This window comes from Pongo abelii, chromosome 3, assembly GCF_028885655.2.
Source record: "Pongo abelii isolate AG06213 chromosome 3, NHGRI_mPonAbe1-v2.0_pri, whole genome shotgun sequence".
Taxonomy (NCBI): domain Eukaryota; kingdom Metazoa; phylum Chordata; class Mammalia; order Primates; family Hominidae; genus Pongo; species Pongo abelii.
Window position 1 is genome coordinate 25786636 of NC_071988.2, and position 19570 is coordinate 25806205.

At 37.0% G+C, this 19570-nt stretch overlaps 1 protein-coding gene across 17 annotated transcripts in view; it reads left to right on the top strand.

Moving 5' to 3' along the window:
* Positions 1 to 19570, top strand: part of TBC1D19 (TBC1 domain family member 19) — a 211270-nt gene that overhangs the window by 93400 nt on the left and 98300 nt on the right. For all 17 annotated transcript variants that reach the window (XR_008524383.2, XR_008524384.2, XR_010139637.1 and 14 more), the window contains 2 exons: positions 411 to 523; positions 12596 to 12670. Coding sequence is in view for 14 of the 17 variants with exons in the window: in XM_054553803.2 (XP_054409778.2) it covers positions 411 to 523; positions 12596 to 12670 (188 nt within the window). In the remaining 3 variants the exon portion in view is untranslated. The remainder of the gene's footprint in view (positions 1 to 410; positions 524 to 12595; positions 12671 to 19570) is intronic.

Consider the following 19570-nt stretch of genomic DNA (forward strand, 5'->3'; position numbering starts at 1 on the left):
ATAAGAAATTTGGGGTTTCCGTAGCTATGAATTAACTTGATAATGGAATCTAAAAATTATTTCATATACACACACACACACACACACACGCAGACACACACACACACACAATACTAGTTTCAGATCCATGGAACTATAGTTAAAGCAAAGTGATCTCAAAGTCCTTACATTAAGTCCCTCCTTATCCAGACTGGGTAGGAGGTGGAAGAGCTTAAGGCTTGCAACTGGGAGGGCTGCAAATAGGGCTGTATTGAAATCCACAGAATAAATTTTAAAAGGTAAAGATATGGTGTAATTATGTTAGATAGAAAGACTGAATATCAGCTTCCCAAAAGATTTATAATTGAAGATTTCAGTGATGTTTCTTACATTCTGAGTTTTCAAAGGAGATTTTCATATACTTTTGGTAGTTCTAGCAGAACAAGATAGTGCTGCTGCTCAACAGTACATCAGACAAGGAAGTCCCACGGCACTGAGAGCTGAATTGTGGGCTCTCATTTTGAATATTTCCAGCCAACCTGAGGTAAGAAGAAAAAAAGGGTGGGTCAGATTTTAGCTTTAGGGTATTTATTTTTCAAAGACAAGTTATTCAAAATTGAAAAAAGTTTTGTTTCTTAATCTATTATTAACCCCCTTTTTAAATTTTCAAAATCACTATAGTTTTAGGTTCTAAAATAAGATTTAACATATAATTTAATCATTGTCTGCTTAATATTGAAGTTTTTGTTATTAATAATTAATGAAATGGTATGACCTTACATATACAACAAAACAGTAAGTAAAATTTTGAGAAGTGGAGACTGACAATTTAGATCCGTGAAGATGTGTGGTTGAATACAGATGTTAGACTAAGGAGAAATAAAGAAAGGCAACTCAGGTTAAGTAAATGGATTCTTTGTCCCTGTAGGTACCTTTGAAATATGCACTATTTTTATGGTTCTAGAAATTGACAGATTAAGTGGGAATGTTATTTTTCTATATGTAAGAACATTTTATTTTAGGAAATATGAATATGAAAAGAGATCACCAGCAGATGGGTAATAGATTAAATAAAGCAAAATTATGTAAGACATTGATTCTTGAAATATTCTTAGTGGGGATTTTTTTGTTTGTTTTTTGCTTAAGCCCATTAATCATAGAAGTTATCCATTTAAAAAATTTTAATGAATAGCACACTAACAGTTTTCTAGCCTGGAGTTTAAAAACATGGGTTTTGGAATCATACAGACCTGGTTTCAACTTCTAGCTCACCCAGCTTACTAGAAATATATCATTGAGCAAGTACTTAAATTTCTTCAAACCTCAGTTAACCCACACTTAAATATAGGTAATAATATTTATATCACATAATCGTCAGAATTAAATGAAATAACATACATGTACTTTTAACATAGTGCCTGGAACATAAATGATCACCATAAATAAAAGTAATCATAAGAGTTACATATTACATTTAATTGTTATAAATTAATTATAATTAATAATGATGTTTTTAAAGAAAATCAAATATTATTAATATTGTTATAAAAACTGTACCTCTAACCCTTGCAAACTATGTATATGTGCATGTGTGTATACTGTGTTTTAAATCTCCCTCTGAACAGTTCTGTCAAAAATCACTTGCTTCCTTTGTGAAACAATAAAGCTTGCAATTTATTTCAGAGCAGTTTTAGACAAATGATATTGCTAACTTTTTATAGTGACACTTTAGAGAAAATAGTTTATAAAATAGATTTGAGTATATATTGGGCCTTTTTTTGGTGAGTGTATCAATTCTTGTAGAAGAAGATACAACTCTTGTTCTGATCTAACTTTGTAGATGCACTGCCAACTTAACTGTATAGAAATTGGATTAACAAATTCTATCTCTTTGGAGAAGAATCACTGCCATTTCTAAAACAAATTTAGAATATTTCCAGACGTATCATCCTAATAACCCCACATAATAATAAAATAATAATCCCAGGTAATCATTTTTTACAGTGTTCAAAAGTCGTTTTTACTACTTGTAGATATTTTCTTGTAAAAAGAAAAAACTTTTCAGGTGATTTTTACCCTTGAATTTTGGAGCTAATAGCCATCTGAGTTTTCTAATTGCAAAGTGACAAGTCTATTCAATATCTGTAAATAGAAATTAATATTTTCAGACAAGCAACCCTGATTTTTTTATTAAAGCATCTTTTATCATTGACAGTTAATTTCAGCTATAAAAGTGTGACCCCGATGAACTATAGCAGTTCCAAAATAATTGTTGTAGGTGGTACTTTAGAGAGACAGAAAGAGAGAAGGAAAAAGAATACTACTTCTTATTAGGAATACCTTATTAGAATTTTTTGTTGAATCGCTTTTCAATCACATAAAATAAGCTGCACATATAATTGTAGTCATAGTTGAGGAGTTAGATGTAAATGGAAGATTCTACATTTCACAAACATAAAGCTATTCTTTAAAATCTATTTCAATACAAAGACTTTGGATATAATACTTGTGGTTCCTAGTAGTTAATTATTTTCATACTTTGAATAGAATATTATCTAACTTTCATTTTTTAAAGAAAATCTATGATACGTTTAAGAAGATTGCTTTTATATATTTCCTTTTCTACACATTTCTAGGTATGTGTCAAAATATCCATATTTAGTAAACATTGTTCATATTTTAAAAATTTTTAAATTTCAGTTTGCTAATTAAAGACAGAAAATATTCCTCTACTTTTGCTCTAGGTACTTGCTTACCGATAACAATAGCCAAGACTAATATTAACATTTAAGATTTTCTTTAATAATTTCTTAGGAAGGTTCTTACAACCTTACATTGGCTCTTAACGACGCCTGATCTGCCTAGATTTTTGTGGTCAGCTCACTTAGTCTTCATGGTGCCTGTTTCTGACCTTTACTCTCTTCAGTCCCTTCTCTTTAGTCTTAGCAAAATACTTCACCTCCTGATACTTAGAGAAAACAGAAGTCATCATTAGAAATTCATTCAAATTCTTCCTGCCAAACTTGTCAACTTAATCGCATCAGTACCTGGTCCTTTCCTCAACTACTTTTATTTAAATGGAAGAAATGTCAGGCTGGGCACAGTGGCTCAGGCCTGTAATCCCAGCATTTTGGAAGGCCGAGCCAGGTGAATTACTTGATTTTGTGAGTTTGAGACCAGCCTGGCCAACGTGGAGAAACCGTGACTCTACTAAAAATACAAAAAATTAGCCAGGCATGGTAGTACATGCCTGTAATCCCAGCTACTTGGGAGGCTGAGGCAGGAGAGTGGCATGAACCCAGGAGGCAGAGCTTGCAGTGAGCAGAGATCACACCACTGCACTCCAGCCTGGGCAACAGAGCAAGACTCTGTCTCAAAAAAAAAAAAAAAGAAAAGAAATGTCTACCTCTTATGCGTGTTGTCAGTGTTTAACCTCATTGACTATTCCTTTATTGAAATATTCCTTTGCTTTTGTGACACAGTGCTCTTTCTGGCATTCTTCATTTGTGGAGGGTCTTCTTTGTCTTATCAGTTAGGATTCTTGAGGGTCTGTCTCTTTTCATACATTCCTTAGCAAATACTACAAACTCCCAAAGCCTCAGTTACCAGTTACCTCAAATCTATATGCCTTCTTCTCAGATCTCTCTTTTCTAAACTTCAAATGCAGCTGCTTAGTGAACCTAAGTACTCGTATATCTCACAAGCACCTCAAATTCAAGATGTCAACACTCTTCCTAAATTCCTTTTTCAGTACCACTGTCCATCAAGGTACCATAGCCAGAAACCTGGTGTCATCCCTCGCTCCTGAATATCATATTGTATTACTCAATAATTATATTACTCAATAATTCCTTCTTGATTTAACTCCTAAACATGTTTCACTACCACTCTCATTTCAAAATACCATCATTTCTTGCCTGGATTAAAAAAAAAAACCAAAACCTACCTTATCTTTCTGACTTCAGCCTTGTTCCCTATAAATCCTTTTTTTTTTTTTTTTTTTTTTGAGGCGAAGTCTCACTCTGTCGTCTAGGCTGGAGTGCAGTGGTGTGATCTTGGCTTACTGCAAGCTCCGCCTCCCAGATTCACGCCATTCTCCTGCCTCAGCCTCCTGAGTAGCTGGGACTACAGGTGCCCGCCACTACGCCAGCTAATTTTTTTTTTTTGCATTTTTCAGTAGAGACAGGGTTACACCATGTTAGCCAGGATGGTCTTGATCTCCTGACCTCGTGATCCACCTGCCTCAGCCTCCCAATACCCTGCTTTTTTAAAAACTGAAATCTGGTGATATGGTTTGGCTGTGTCCCCACCCAAATCTTGAATTGTACTTCTCATAATTCCCACGTGTCATGGGAGGGACTAGGTGGAGAATGGACTCACATAGTAAATTGGTACTGCAGAGAGTGGGGTGCTGCTATAGATATCTGAAAATGTGGAAGTGACTTTGGAACTGGTTAACAGGCAGAAGTTGGAATAGTTTGGAGGGCTCAGAAGAAGACAGGAAAATGTGGGAAAGTTTGGAACTTTCTAGAGACTTGTTGAATGGCGTTGACCAAAATGTTGATAGTGATATGGACAATGAAGTCCAGTCTGAGATGGTCTCAGATGGAGATGAGGAACTTGTTGGGAACTGGAATAAAGGGGATTCTTGTTATGCTTTAGCAAAGAGACTGGCAGCATTTTGTCCCTGCCCTAGAGATCTGTGTAACTTTTGTCAGTCGAGAAAAATGACAAGACAAGTCTCAATTATTTTAGGAGGTTTGTTTGCCAAAGTTAAGAATGTGCATCCTGGAAACAGGTCTATGCCTTCTCCAAAGATGATTTTGAGGGCTCCAAATTTAAAGGGGAAAGAGCGAGGTATTGAGAAGTACACAATTTTTATGTAAGGGGTGGGCAGAGAAAAATAGTTATTCATGCCTTTGCCTGGCTCAGCAAAACTGCTTTTTTTTTTTTTTTTTTTTTTTTTTTTTTTACCTCAGATGACATAGCCAAATGGAGCGAGGAAAAATGTGGGGAATCTGCATTTTTATATGAGATAACATAGAAAAAAATGGGGCAGGGAAACAATCAGATATGCATTTGTCTGGTGGGCAGGGAGGTGACTGCACCTGTAAAAATAAGCTATCAATTTACATTGCCATAGTGAAATTTTAACAGAAACACCTTACGGTAAAGATCTTCGAGCTCACTAGGAATTTCCTTGTGGGTAAAATATGGGGGAGGTATGTAGCTTTTCATCTTATAATCATCTTTTTTAGGAAACAAAAGGGGAGGCAGTTTTGCATGACCCAGTCCCTAGCTTGACTTTTCCCTTTAGCTTAGTGATTTGGGGACCCCAAGATTTATTTTCCTTTCACACTTTGCACTTGAGAGAGATAATTTAGGGTAAGTATCTGGTGGAAGAAATTTCTAAGCAGCAAAGCATTGAAGAGGTGACAGAGCATAAAAGTTTGGAAAATTTGCAGCCTGACAATGTGGTAGAAAAGAAATACCCATTTTCTGGGTAGAAATTCAAGCTGGCTGCAGAAATTTGCATAAGTAATGAGGAGCTAAATGCTAATTGCCAAGACAATGGGGAAAATGCCTCCACGGCATGTCAGAGACCTTGACAGCAGCCCCTCCCATCACAGGCTCAGAGGCTTAGGAGGGAAAAATGGTTTCCTGAGCCAAGCCCCAGGCCCCCCCACTCTGTGCAGCCTCAGGACATGGTGCCCTGTGTCCCGTGCTTCAGCTCCAGCTATGACTAAAAGGGGCCAAGGTACAGGTCAGGCCACTGCTTCAGAGGGTGCAAGCTCCAAGACTTGGCAGCTTCCATGTGGTTCACAATAGGGTTCACACTCCTCTGAGATTCTAATGCTGCTGCTGATCTGATAGGCAGTAATGCTTCCTGGCCTACCGTTCACCTCCTGGCCCAGTTCCTATAAGGCTACGGACTGGACTGGTACCAGTCTGCACACTGGGGACTGGGGATCCTGGCTAGAGAACTCCGTTATATGTTTCATATATATCAGACTCAAAAATATATCATATGTCTAAAAGAAAAATATATCATGTCTAAAAGAAAAGGCATAATCTATACCTCAATATTTTCTACAAGACACGTTGAATTGTCTTTGCACCATGTTGTTCTCTCCCTGAAATGCCTTCTCTGCCTTTTGTCTACTCATCTTACAATTAGCTATAAACTGTTAGGAATTCTGTGGGTTTTTTTATTTCCCAAGAGCATATTTGTTTTTCTTAAGTTAAGACAGTGTAAATTTGTGTAAAATACCAAAAAAGTACTGAAATTAAAATATTCTCTGATGCTAAAAATTGGGCTACTTTGTTTTTCAAAGATTGCTTGTTATAATCATGATTTATTACTCTTACATATATATACATTACCAGAACTTATATCAAATAGCCTTTTAAACTATTCTGTTTATATTGGTAATCATTAAATTTTATAGATCCTTATATGTTTTATTGGATAAATTAAAATATTAACATAAAAAATTTGTCTCATTGATTGTAAGCATATGGTGTAATTTTGACTTTCCTACCAATGTTTTCTCTCATGTTATATGGATAAATTACACTAAAAACTATTGAAATCAAATAGCATAGACTGAGGATTATGGAAACTATTTCAGTCACCAGCTATGACAGTTAACTTGGCCAGATCTGACTTTTTAAATGTGAAAATTCAGAAAAGAAACTAGATATTTCCAAAGTCTTTTTTAGGTCTCAGATTCTCCGATATGTTTTTTCCCTCCAGAATTGAGAATAGATTTTTGTCTAAGCACTGTTATCTGTCTAAAGTCATAGATATTAATTTATTTATAGCATTTAGATTGTGTCTAATCTTTCAGGAAACCATCTTTAGTTATTCAAATTGGTAAGTGGGGATCCTTGTATGAGTACAAATTATTAACTCCATAGTCTCCTGCTATTCAGGCAGCAACCAGCCCCATAACTGGTTTAGATGCTTTTACATCTTTAAGCATTATAATTGGGTGGGAAAATAATGTGTTTTACTTAATTCAGCTTACTATTTGCATCCATTTGTGAGAAAACTAACAATTTAAAATCCACATAAAAATTTTGTTTTGAAAAAATAAAGGGACCATGAGGTATATGATTTTGTCCCTGTGTCAGTAAAATATACTGCACAATCGTTGATAAAGAACAGCTGAACTCTTAAGAACTCTGTCCAAGCTTATGCCTAAGTCACCAGATAACAAAGGCCTTGATTTAGTCTAAAGCTCTGTGAGGTTAGGTTACTTGTCTATCTGGATTACTGCTATACTTCTATCTTCTAGCCAGGAATATTAAACATCCAACAAAATTTTAAATAAAATATACTAAAAGTTGAGTTAATGTCCTTTGCAAGGGACATGGATGAAGCTGGAAACCATCCTTCTCAGCAAACTGTCACAAGAACAGAAAACAAACACTGCATGTTCTCACTTATAAGCGGGAGTCGAACAATGAGAACAGATGGACACAAGGAGGGGAACATCACACAGCGGGGCCTGTCAGGGGGTAGGGGGCTAGGGGAGGGATAGCGTTAGGAGAAATACCTAATGTAGGTGACAGGTTGATGGGTGCAGCAAACCACCATGGCACATATATACCTATGTAACAAAACTGCATGTTCTGCTAATGCAGTTTTAAAATATGATTTAAAAAATATATATATATACTAAAGATTTAATATTGTTAAGCTATGTGATACGTTATTCAAGAGAATAAGGAAAAGTATAAAAAATAATTATTATGTATATAGTATCTTTGTTAGATACAAATATCAATGTTTTTAAATTTACTTTATATTTTATTAGACATTAAAAGGGTTATATTAGGGAAAGCCAATATATTTTAAGTAGTTACAATTATGTCAGTAGTTGTCAAGTGACATTAATAAAACTCAGCAGCCATTTGTAATCAAATCTTTAAACGAACTACTGAAAAATAATACAACTATTTCCCCAAACCAATAATAAATTTAAACAGAAATGTTGAAGCTCTTTTCATTAGAATTGGGAGTAAGGCAGTGATTATTCACCAGTATTATTTGTCATAGTTTTTGAGGTTCTAGCTGAAGATGTGGAAATGAGTTGGTTTATGTTTGGGGAAAGAAGAGATACAGTCATCTTCTTTGCAGATGATCATGACTGTATACCCAGAAAACCCAATAGATTTTTTTAAAATTACAAACAGGGATATGAAATAAATATACAAAATCAATAGTTTTTTCTCTATTATCAATAATGAATTAGAAATATAACAGTGAAAAAATACCTCACAATAGTAGAAACATTAAAATATCTATAAGACAAATTTAGCAGGACGGGATCCATATGAGGAAAATTATAATACTCTATAAAGAGCAATAATGTTTAACTCTTACATAGCACTTACCCTGTGCCAGATACTATTCAGAGCATATTACATGTATTAATTCATTTATTCCTCATGTCAACCTACAGAGAAGTTGCTGTTATTTTCATCATTTTACTGAGGCTGGGAAAAGCTTGTTAATTTACCTAGGGTCACACAGCTGAGATCTGAATCATTCTTGAGTGGAGAGCCTTAATGTCATTCATGAAAACAGGAAAGTCTTAATATTATAAAATTTGTCAGTTTTTCCAAAACAAATTTATTAGAGAATTATTTTTATTTTTAACTGGATGAAATTATCTTAAAGTTCTTATGGAGATTAAATGTTTAAGAATAGCCCAATAAATTATGAAAAATAATGAATGGTGAGTCCATAAATAGATCCAGGTCTAGCATTTTATTTCAATTGGAAATGCATGGTTTATTTAATAACTGAGGGCCTTCTGAAAGAAAACAGACCTTTTGATAACTAGGTAGAAGAATAAATTCCACGTGAATTATAAATATTAAAAAAAATTTTAATTGATAATTGTAGAAATAAAATTAGGAAAATATTTATATAAGCATGTGGTGGGGGAGCCTTGCCCAAAGCAAGTAAGAAAACCTAAAGCCATAGAGTACTTTTGAAAAATTGTCAATGTATGTTGGCAAGGATGTGGAGAAAAGGGAACCCTCCTTCACTGTTGGTGGGAATGTTAGTTAGTAGAACCACTATGGAGAAAAATTTGGAGGTTCTTCAAAATACTAAAAATAGAGATATCATATGATCCAGCAATCCCACTCCTACATATATACCCAAAAGAAAGGAAATAAGTATATCGAAGAGATAGCTGCACTCTCATTTTATTGCAGCACTATTCACAATAGCCAAGATTTGGAAGTAACCCAAATGTTCATCAGCAGAGGAATGCATAAAGAAAATGTAGTACAAATATACAATAGAATACTCTTCAGCCATGAAAAATAATGCGATCCTGTCATTTGCAACAACATGGATGGAACTGGAGGTCATTGTGTTAAGTGAAATAAGCCAGTCACAGAAAGACAAACTTTGCTGGATCTCACTTACTCGTGGGAGCTAAAAAGTAAAGCAATTGAACTCATGGAGATAGAGGATAAAACAATGGTTACCAGTGGCTGGTAAGGGTAGTGTAGGTGCAGAGGAAGTGGGGAAGGTTAATGGTTACAAAAAATAGAACAGGTGAATAAGGCCTAGTATTTGCTAGCACAACAGAGTGACCATAATAAAAATAATTGTACCTTTAAAAATAACTAAAAGACTATAATTGGATTGTTTGTAACACAAAAGATAAATGCTTGAGGCATTTACCCTGATGTGATTATTACACATTGCATTCCTATATCCAAATATCTCATGTAACTCATAAGTATATATATCTACTATATACCTACAAAAATTAAACATAAAAATAAATTGTCAATCTATACCATAAACCAAAATCAAGTAACACATTTTTGCAATACAAATGACAGTTAATCTTCCTTATAAACAACAAATCTAACAAATTATTAAGAGAAAGATAATCTAATAGAAAAATAGGTATATGTTATGAATGACAAATCATTGAAATGGAAATTCAAATGGCCAATAAATATATGAAAGATTCTTCAACTATATTGAGTTGGGAAAGTGCAAATTAATACAACAATGAGATGTTTCTCATGCATGAAATTGTTTAAAAGAGGTGAGTACATAGATAAAATGTGCTCTCATGTTGCTGGTGGGAATTTGAATTGATTTTTTTTCTGAGATTAGTCAGGCAATTTGTGGCCCAGTTTAAGATACATAGAGCCTTGGCCGGGCGTGGTGGCTCATGCCTGTAATCCCAGCACTTTGGGAGGCCGAGGCGGGCAGATGACCAGGTTCAGGAGATGGAGACCATCCTGGCTAACACAGTGAAACCCTGTCTCTAATAAAAATACAAAAAAAAAAAAAAATCAGGCGGGTGTGGTGCTGGGCACCTGTAGTCCCCGCTACTCGGGAGGCTGGGGCAGGAGAATGGCGTGAACCCAGGAGGCGGAGGTTGCAGTGCACCGAGATCGTGCCACTGCTCTCCAGCCTGGGCGACAGAGTGAGACTCCGTCTCCAAAAAAAAAAAAAAAAAATACATACAGCCTTCAGTCTGTAATCCTGCCTTTGCCAATTTATTCTGCAGATATAAAAACATAGCGCCTAAGGATATTACAACATTATTTGTAGAGACAAACAACCTGAGTATCCATCTATAGGGATATGATTAAACAAATTGTGACAAATCTATACCAGAGCTTTAAAAATATTTAAATGTATGTAACTATTAAAAAGAATGAGTTAAATGTGTATTGTTTAACAAGAATGAAAACCATGATATAGCATTAGGTTAGAGAAGCTGAATAATGAGTATGGTATGATTCCATTTCATATTGAAAAACGACAACACAAAACGCCCAACTGTGATTACATAGTAATATAAGCATGGAGATAGATATAAGCATGGAAGAATACAAATTACAAATAACACCACAAATACAATACCAAATACAAATAATATTAGTTATTTTGGGATGGTTGAATGGAAGGAAAAAGGATGTTTAACTTTTTCTTTATTTTACTTTAGATTGTTTCACTTATTTTAATGGTCATATATTAGTTTGTAATTTTAAACTTATTTTTAAATAGAGGCAAACCCCTAAACATAGCTTTTGCGTTACTCTACTTATGCCAACTGGCAGGAATTGATATTTGAATTAGGTGCTGTTTCTACCATTAAGGAGCCTGCATTCTAGCCAGAGAGATAGATTCAGTAGATACAGTGGAAGATAAATAAAATAGTAAAATAATTTTGCTTTAGTTAAAAAATGAAAACAATGAGGACCAATTAAGGCTTTTTAATTAAAATTTAAATGACTAAAAATAGCCAGTAAATGCCCAGATCATCATTAGGCAAAAAGCACTTTGACTCAAGCCAAAGAACTATGTATTAAACATCTTTTGCAATGAAGAAATCATATTTCAGGAAACATAGAGTCGGATTTTATCCTGGCAAGGCAGCTACATGCAGTAAATATTCCTCCTTGTCTCAGACCCCTATCCCACATCCCTTCTGTGAGGTCAGGAGGAGTCATACAGATCCGCATGTGCTAAATTGCCTTTGGGTTTGAGAGGAGGCTAGGGCTAAAGTGCCTGAGAGGTGAAAGGAGGGATTTGGAGGAATACACAGGTCAGCTAAAGCAACGAGATACTATTTCCATCTCTTGTTAGCATAACTATTACCCAGTTGATCCCTACCTTCATCCTTAATGCCCTGACCAACTATGAACCTGATGCTTAACTTGATTACTGTTTCTAGTCCCTCCTCCCCCTTCTTCCTTTCCTCCCTTATTCTCTCCACTTTCCATTTTCCCTCTCTTCCACTTCTTATTCTCTATTATATTAGCCTAATCTCATTGTTGTGCAGTTAATCAGATTTTATAATATTATGTGGCCATATTCTTGTATTTATTTATTTATTTATTTTAGAGAGTGGGTCTCAGTCTGTTGCCCAGGCTGGAGAGTAGTGGCTCAATCATAACTCACTGTAACCTCAAACTCCTGAGCTCAAGCATATGGGACCATATTCTAATATTAAAAGCTGACTTTATATCCTATATGATTGCTTTTACTACCAGGAGTTCTTTGTTATGCTTAAACTTTTTATTTTGTAATAATTTAGATATTAGAAAGGCAGTATAAAGTAATCCTTCTGAGTTTTTTGTATAGGTTGTGGGGCCAGGTTTCTTGAGGTTAAATCTTACTAGCTTTATGGCCTTGGATAGCAAGTTACTTTTCTCTCTTGGCTTCAGTTTCTCAAGCATAAATGGGAATAATAATCACTGACCTAATTCATTTTGTTGGTTTGGGATTAAATGAGTTAACTCATGTAAAGTGGGTAAAATAGTGCCTGGCACCTATAAGTACTTAATAAATACTGTATTTGCTATTAAAGTTAAATTATAGTTAACTTAGCAAATATTGACGGAATACTCACCAGGAGCCAGATATTATCCTAAGTGATAGAAGTAAGTATATTTATTGAACATCTACTATTAGTCAGGCATGAGGGTTACGGTAGTGAATAACACTGAGTTCCTGCCCTTCTTAGTGTTTAGAGTACTATTGATTATTATATGAGTTTGAGTCTGACTTTATAAATGTGATTGACCTTTAATTTTTTTGTTTTACTTTTAAATTTAGGATGTCTTGTATTATGAGCAGCTTAAGACCAATGTGATACAACATGACCTTTTGGTGGACAGTCTAATCTATAAAGTAAGTAAAAGTCAGCTTAGTTTTTCCTTTCATTAATATAATTTAAAATTGAGATTCTTCAGTATGCAGAGCCTGTGCTATGTATAATGATATATATTAACCTTGAAAAGTAATTTTAAGTGATTAGATTTATACATGTAAAGTTAAAGTTGGTGTTCAAAATTTGCAGTTTGCATTCTCTGTTATCTTCTTTCCCTTTGAAGCTGTCTTCATGATTCTTTCCTAGTTCTCCTATTTTTTTATTAAGATAAGCATTTCTTACATCTCTAAATTCAAGCTTTCGACACAAACCAAGTAAAAAGCAACTGAAAAGCAAAACCGGATAATAATATTTTTATCTTATGATTCTTTAGGGCCTACTTGTTTATTTTCTTTATATTGAAGTCATTTTTAATTTTTTTTTTTTTTTTTTTTTTTTAAGATGCATATTATGTTCATTTATTTATTTTTATATAGTTTAAGTTCTGCGATACATGTGCAGAACATGCAGGTATGTTACATAGGTATACACATGCCATGGTGCTTTGCTGCACCCATCAACCCATCATCTACATTAGGTATTTCTCCTAATGCTATCACTCCTCTATCCCCCAACCCACTGACAGGCCCCAGTGTGTGATGTTCCCATTCATATGTCCATGTGTTCTCATTGTTCAACTCCCACTTATAAGTGAGAAAATGCAGTGTTTGCTCTTCTGTTCCTGTGTTAGTTTGCTGAGAATTATGGTTTCCAGCTTCATCCATGTCCTTGCAAAGGACACAAATTCATCTTTTTTATGGCTGCATAGTATTCCATGGTGTATATGTGCCACATTTTCTTTTTTTTTTTTTTTTTCTTCTTTTATTATTATTTATTATTATTAAACTTAAGGTTTTATGGTACATATGCGCAATGTGCAGGTAAGTTACATATGTATACATGTGCCATGCTGGTGCGCTGCACCCACCAACTCGTCATCTAGCATTAGGTATATCTCCCAGTGCTATCCCTCCCCCCTCCCCCCACCCCACAACAGTCCCCAGAGTGTGATGTTCCCCTTCCTGTGTCCATGTGTTCTCATTGTTCAATTCCCACCTATGAGTGAGAATATGCGGTGTTTGGTTTTTTGTTCTTGCGATAGTTTACTGAGAATGATGATTTCCAATTTCATCCATGTCCCTACAAAGGACGTGAACTCATCATTTTTTATGGCTGCATAGTATTCCATGGTGTATATGTGCCACATTTTCTTAATCCAGTCTATCATTGTTGGACATTTGGGTTGGTTCCAAGTCTTTGCTATTGTGAATAATGCCGCAATAAACATACGTGTGCATGTGTCTTTATAGCAGCATGATTTATAGTCCTTTGGGTACATACCCAGTAATGGGATGGCTGGGTCAAATGGAATTTCTAGTTCTAGATCCCTGAGGAATCGCCACACTGACTTCCACAAGGGTTGAATTAGTTTACAGTCCCACCAACAGTGTAAAAGTGTTCCTATTTCTCCACATCCTCTCCAGCACCTGTTGTTTCCTGACTTTTTAATGATTGCCATTCTAACTGGTGTGAGATGGTATCTCATTGTGGTTTTGATTTGCATTTCTCTGATGGCCAGTGATGGTGAGCATTTTTTCATGTGTTTTTTGGCTGCATAAATGTCTTCTTTTGAGAAGTGTCTGTTCATGTCCTTCGCCCACTTTTTGATGGGGTTGTTTGTTTTTTTCTTGTAAATTTGTTGGAGTTCATTGTAGATTCTGGATATTAGCCCTTTGTCAGATGAGTAGGTTGCGAAAATTTTCTCCCATTTTGTAGGTTGCCTGTTCACTCTGATGGTAGTTTCTTTTGCTGTGCAGAAGCTCTTGAGTTTAATTAGATCCCATTTGTCAATTTTGGCTTTTGTTGCCATTGCTTTTGGTGTTTTAGACATGAAGTCCTTGCCCATGCCTATGTCCTGAATGGTAATGCCTAGGTTTTCTTCTAGGGTTTTTATGGTTTTAGGTCTAACATTTAAGTCTTTAATCCATCTTGAATTGATTTTTGTATAAGGTGTAAGGAAGGGATCCAGTTTCAGCTTTCTACATATGGCTAGCCAGTTTTCCCAGCACCATTTATTAAATAGGGAATCCTTTCCCCATTTCTTGTTTTTGTCAGGTTTGTCAAAGATCAGATAGTTGTAGATATGTGGCATTATTTCTGACGGCTCTGTTCTGTTCCATTGATCTATATCTCTGTTTTGGTACCAGTACCATGCTGTTTTGGTTACTGTAGCCTTGTAGTATAGTTTGAAGTCAGGTAGTGTGATGCCTCCAGCTTTGTTCTTTTGGCTTAGGATTGACTTGGTGATGCGGGCTCTTTTTTGGTTCCATATGAACTTTAAAGTAGTTTTTTCCAATTCTGTGAAGAAAGTCATTGGTAGCTTGATGGGGATGGCATTGAATCTGTAAATTACCTTGGGAAGGATGGCCATTTTCATGATATTGATTCTTCCTACCCATGAGCATGGAATGTTCTTCCATTTGTTTGTATCCTCTTTTATTTCCTTGAGCAGTGGTTTTTAGTTCTCCTTGAAGAGGTCTTTCACATCCCTTGTAAGTTGGATTCCTAGGTATTTTATTCTCTTTGAAGCAATTGTGAATGGGAGTTCACTGATGATTTGGCTCTCTGTTTGTCTGTTATTGGTGTATAAGAATGCTTGTGATTTTTGCACATTGATTTTGTATCCTGAGACTTTGCTGAAGTTGCTTATCAGCTTAAGGAGATTTTGGGCTGAGACAATGGGGTTTTCTAGATATACTATCATGTCATCTGCAAACAGGGACAATTTGACTTCCTCTTTTCCTAATTGAATACCCTTTATTTCCTTCTCCTGCCTAATTGCCCTGGCCAGAACTTCCAACACTATGTTGAATAGAAGTGGTGAGAGAGGGCATCCCTGTCTTGTGCCAGTTTTCAAAGGGAATGCTTCCAGTTTTTGCCCATTCAGTATGATATTGGCTGTGGGTTTGTCATAAATAGCTCTTATTATTTTGAGATACGTCCCATCAATTCCTAATTTATTGAGAGTTTTTAGCATGAAGGGTTGTTGAATTTTGTCAAAGGCCTTTTCTGCATCTATTGAGATAATCATGTGGTTTTTGTCTTTGGTTCTGTTTATATGCTGGATTACATTTATTGATTTGCGTATATTGAACCAGCCTTGCATCCCTGGGATGAAGCCCACTTGATCATGGTGGATAAGCTTTTTGATGTGCTGCTGGATTCTGTTTGCCAGTATTTTATTGAGGATTTTTGCATCAATGTTCATCAAGGATATTGGTCTAAAATTCTCTTTTTTTGTTGTGTCTCTGCCAGGCTTTGGTATCAGGATGATGCTGGCCTCATAAAATGAGTTAGGGAGGATTCCCTCTTTTTCTATTGATTGGAATAGTTTCAGAAGGAATGGTACCAGCTCCTCCTTGTACCTCTGGTAGAATTCGGCTGTGAATCCATCTGGACCTGGACTTTTTTTGGTTGGTAAGCTATTGATTATTGCCACAATTTCAGCTCCTGTTATTGGTCTATTCAGAGATTCAACTTCTTCCTGGTTTAGTCTTGGGAGGGTGTATGTGTTGAGGAATTTATCCATTTCTTCTAGATTTTCTAGTTTATTTGCATAGAGGTGTTTGTAATATTCTCTGATGGTAGTTTGTATTTCTGTGGGATCGGTGGTGATATCCCCTTTATCATTTTTTATTGCATCTATTTGATTCTTCTCTCTTTTTTTCTTTATTAATCTTGCTAGCGGTCTATCAATTTTGTTGATCCTTTCAAAAAACCAGCTCCTGGATTCATTTATTTTTTGAAGGGTTTTTTGTGTCTCTATTTCCTTCAGTTCTGCTCTGATTTTAGTTATTTCTTCCCTTCTGCTAGCTTTTGAATGTGTTTGCTCTTGCTTTTCTAGTTCTTTTAATTGTGATGTTAGGGTGTCAATTTTGGATCTTTCCTGCTTTCTCTTGTGGGCATTTAGTGCTATAAATTTCCCTCTACACACTGCTTTGAATGCATCCCAGAGATTCTGGTATGTTGTGTCTTGGTTCTCGTTGGTTTCAAAGAACATCTTTATTTCTGCCTTCATTTCGTTATGTACCCAGTAGTCATTCAGGAGCAGGTTGTTCAGTTTCCACGTAGTTGAGCGGTTTTGAGTGAGATTCTTAATCCTGAGTTCTAGCTTGATTGCACTGTGATCTGAGAGACAGTTTGTTACAATTTCTGTTCTTTTACATTTATTGAGGAGAGCTTTACTTCCAAGTATATGGTCAATTTTGGAATAGGTGTGGTGTGGTGCTGAAAAAAATGTATATTCTGTTGATTTGGGGTGGAGAGTTCTGTAGATGTCTATTAGGTCCGCTTGGTGCAGAGCTGAGTTCAATTCCTGGGTATCCTTGTTGACTTTCTGTCTCGTTGATCTGTCTAATGTTGATAGTGGGGTGTTGAAGTCTCCCATTATTAATGTGTGGGAGTCTAAGTCTCTTTGTAGGTCACTCAGGACTTGCTTTATGAATCTGGGTGCTCCTGTATTGGGTGCATATATATTTAGGATAGTTAGCTCTTCTTGTTGAATTAATCCCTTTACCATTATGTAATGGCCTTCTTTGTCTCTTTTGATCTTTGTTGGTTTAAAGTCTGTTTTATCAGAGACTAGGATTGCAGCCCCTGCCTTTTTTTGTTTTCCATTTGCTTGGTAGATCTTCCTCCATCCTTTTATTTTGAGCCTATGTGTGTCTCTGCACATGAGATGGGTTTCCTGAATACAGCACACTGATGGGTCTTGAGTCTTTATCCAGTTTGCCAGTCTGTGTCTTTTAATTGGAGCATTTAGTCCATTTACATTTAAAGTTAATATTGTTATGTGTGAATTTGATCCTGTCATTATGATGTTAGCTGGATATTTTGCTCGTTAGTTGATGCAGTCTCTTCCTAGTCTCGATGTTCTTTACATTTCGGTATGATTTTGCAGTGGCTGGTACCGGTTGTGCCTTTCCATGTTTAGCGCTTCCTTCAGGAGCTCTTTTAGGGCAGGCCTGGTGGTGACAAAATCTCTCAGCATTTGCTTGTCTGTAAAGTATTTTATTTCTCCTTCACTTATGAAGCTTAGTTTGGCAGGATATGAAATTCTGGGTTGAAAATTCTTTTCTTTAAGAATGTTGAATATTGGCCCCCACTCTCTTCTGGCTTGTAGGGTTTCTGCTGAGAGATCCGCTGTTAGTCTGATGGGCTTCCCTTTGATGGTAACCCGACCTTTCTCTCTGGCTGCCCTTAACATTTTTTCCTTCATTTCAACTTTGGTGAATCTGACAATTATGTGTCTTGGAGTTGCTCTTCTCGAGGAGTATCTTTGTGGCGTTCTCTGTATTTCCTGAATCTGAATATTGGCCTGCCTTGCTAGATTGGGGAAGTTCTCCTGGATAATATCCTGCAGAGTGTTTTCCAACTTGTTTCCATTCTCCCCGTCACTTTCAGGTACACCAATCAGACGTAGATTTGGTCTTTTCACATAGTCCCACATTTCTTGGAGGCTTTGCTCGTTTCTTTTTATTCTTTTTTCTCTAAACTTCCCTTCTCGCTTCATTTCATTCATTTCATCTTCCAGGGCTGATACCCTTTCTTCCATTTGATCGCATCGGCTCCTGAGGCTTCTGCATTCTTCACGTAGTTCTCGAGCCTTGGTTTTCAGCTCCATCAGCTCCTTTAAGCACTTCTCTGTATTGGTTATTCTAGTTATACATTCTTCTAAATTTTTTTCAAAGTTTTCAACTTCTTTGCCTTTGGTTTGAATATCCTCCCGTAGCTCGGAGTAATTTGATCGTCTGAAGCCTTCTTCTCTCAGCTCGTCAAAGTCATTCTCTGTCCAGCTTTGTTCCGTTGCTGGTGAGGAACTGCGTTCCTTTGGAGGAGGAGAGGTACTCTGGTTTTTAGAGTTTCCAGTTTTTCTGCTCTGTTTTTTCCCCATCTTTGTGGTTTTAACTACTTTTGGTCTTTGATGATGGTGATGTACAGATGGGTTTTTGGTGTGGATGTCCTTTCTGTTAGTTTTCCTTCTAACAGACAGGACCCTCAGCTGCAGGTCTGTTGGAGTACCTGGCCGGCCGTGTGAGGTGTCAGTCTGCCCCTGCTGGGGGGTGCCTCCCAGTTAGGCTGCTCGGGGGTCAGGGGTCAGGGACCCACTTGAGGAGGCAGTCAGCCCGTTCTCAGATCTCCAGCTGCGTGCTGGGAGAACCACTGCCCTCCTCACAGCTGTCAGACAGGGACATTTAAGTCTGCAGAGGTTACTGCTGTCTTTTTGTTTGTCTGTGTCCTGCCCCCAGAGGTGGAGCCTACAGAGGCAGGCAGGCCTCCTTGAGCTGTGGTGGGCTCCACCCAGTTCAAGCTTCCAGGCTGCTTTGTTTACCTAAGCGAGCCTGGGCAATGGCGGGCGCCCCTCCCCCAGCCTCGCTGCCGACTTGCTGTTTGATCTCAGACTGCTGTGCTAGCAATCAGCGAGACTCCGTGGGCGTAGGACCCTCTGAGCCAGGTGCGGGCTATACTCTCCTGGGGCACCGTTTCCTAAGCCCGTCGGAAAAGCACAGTATTCGGGTGGGAGTGGCCCGATTTTCCAGGTGCCGTCTGTCACCCCTGGAAGGGGAACTCCCTGACCCCTTGCGCTTCCCGAGTGAGGCAATGCCTCGCCCCTGCTTCGGCTGGCGCACAGTGCGCTCACCCACTGACCTGCGCCCACTGTCTGGCACTCCCTAGTGAGATGAACACGGTACCTCAGATGGAAATGCAGAAATCACCCGTCTTCTGCGTCGCTCGCGCTGGGAGCTGTAGACCGGAGCTGTTCCTATTCGGCCATCTTGGCTCCTCCCTCCGTCATTTTTAATTTTTAATTTCTTTTAGTT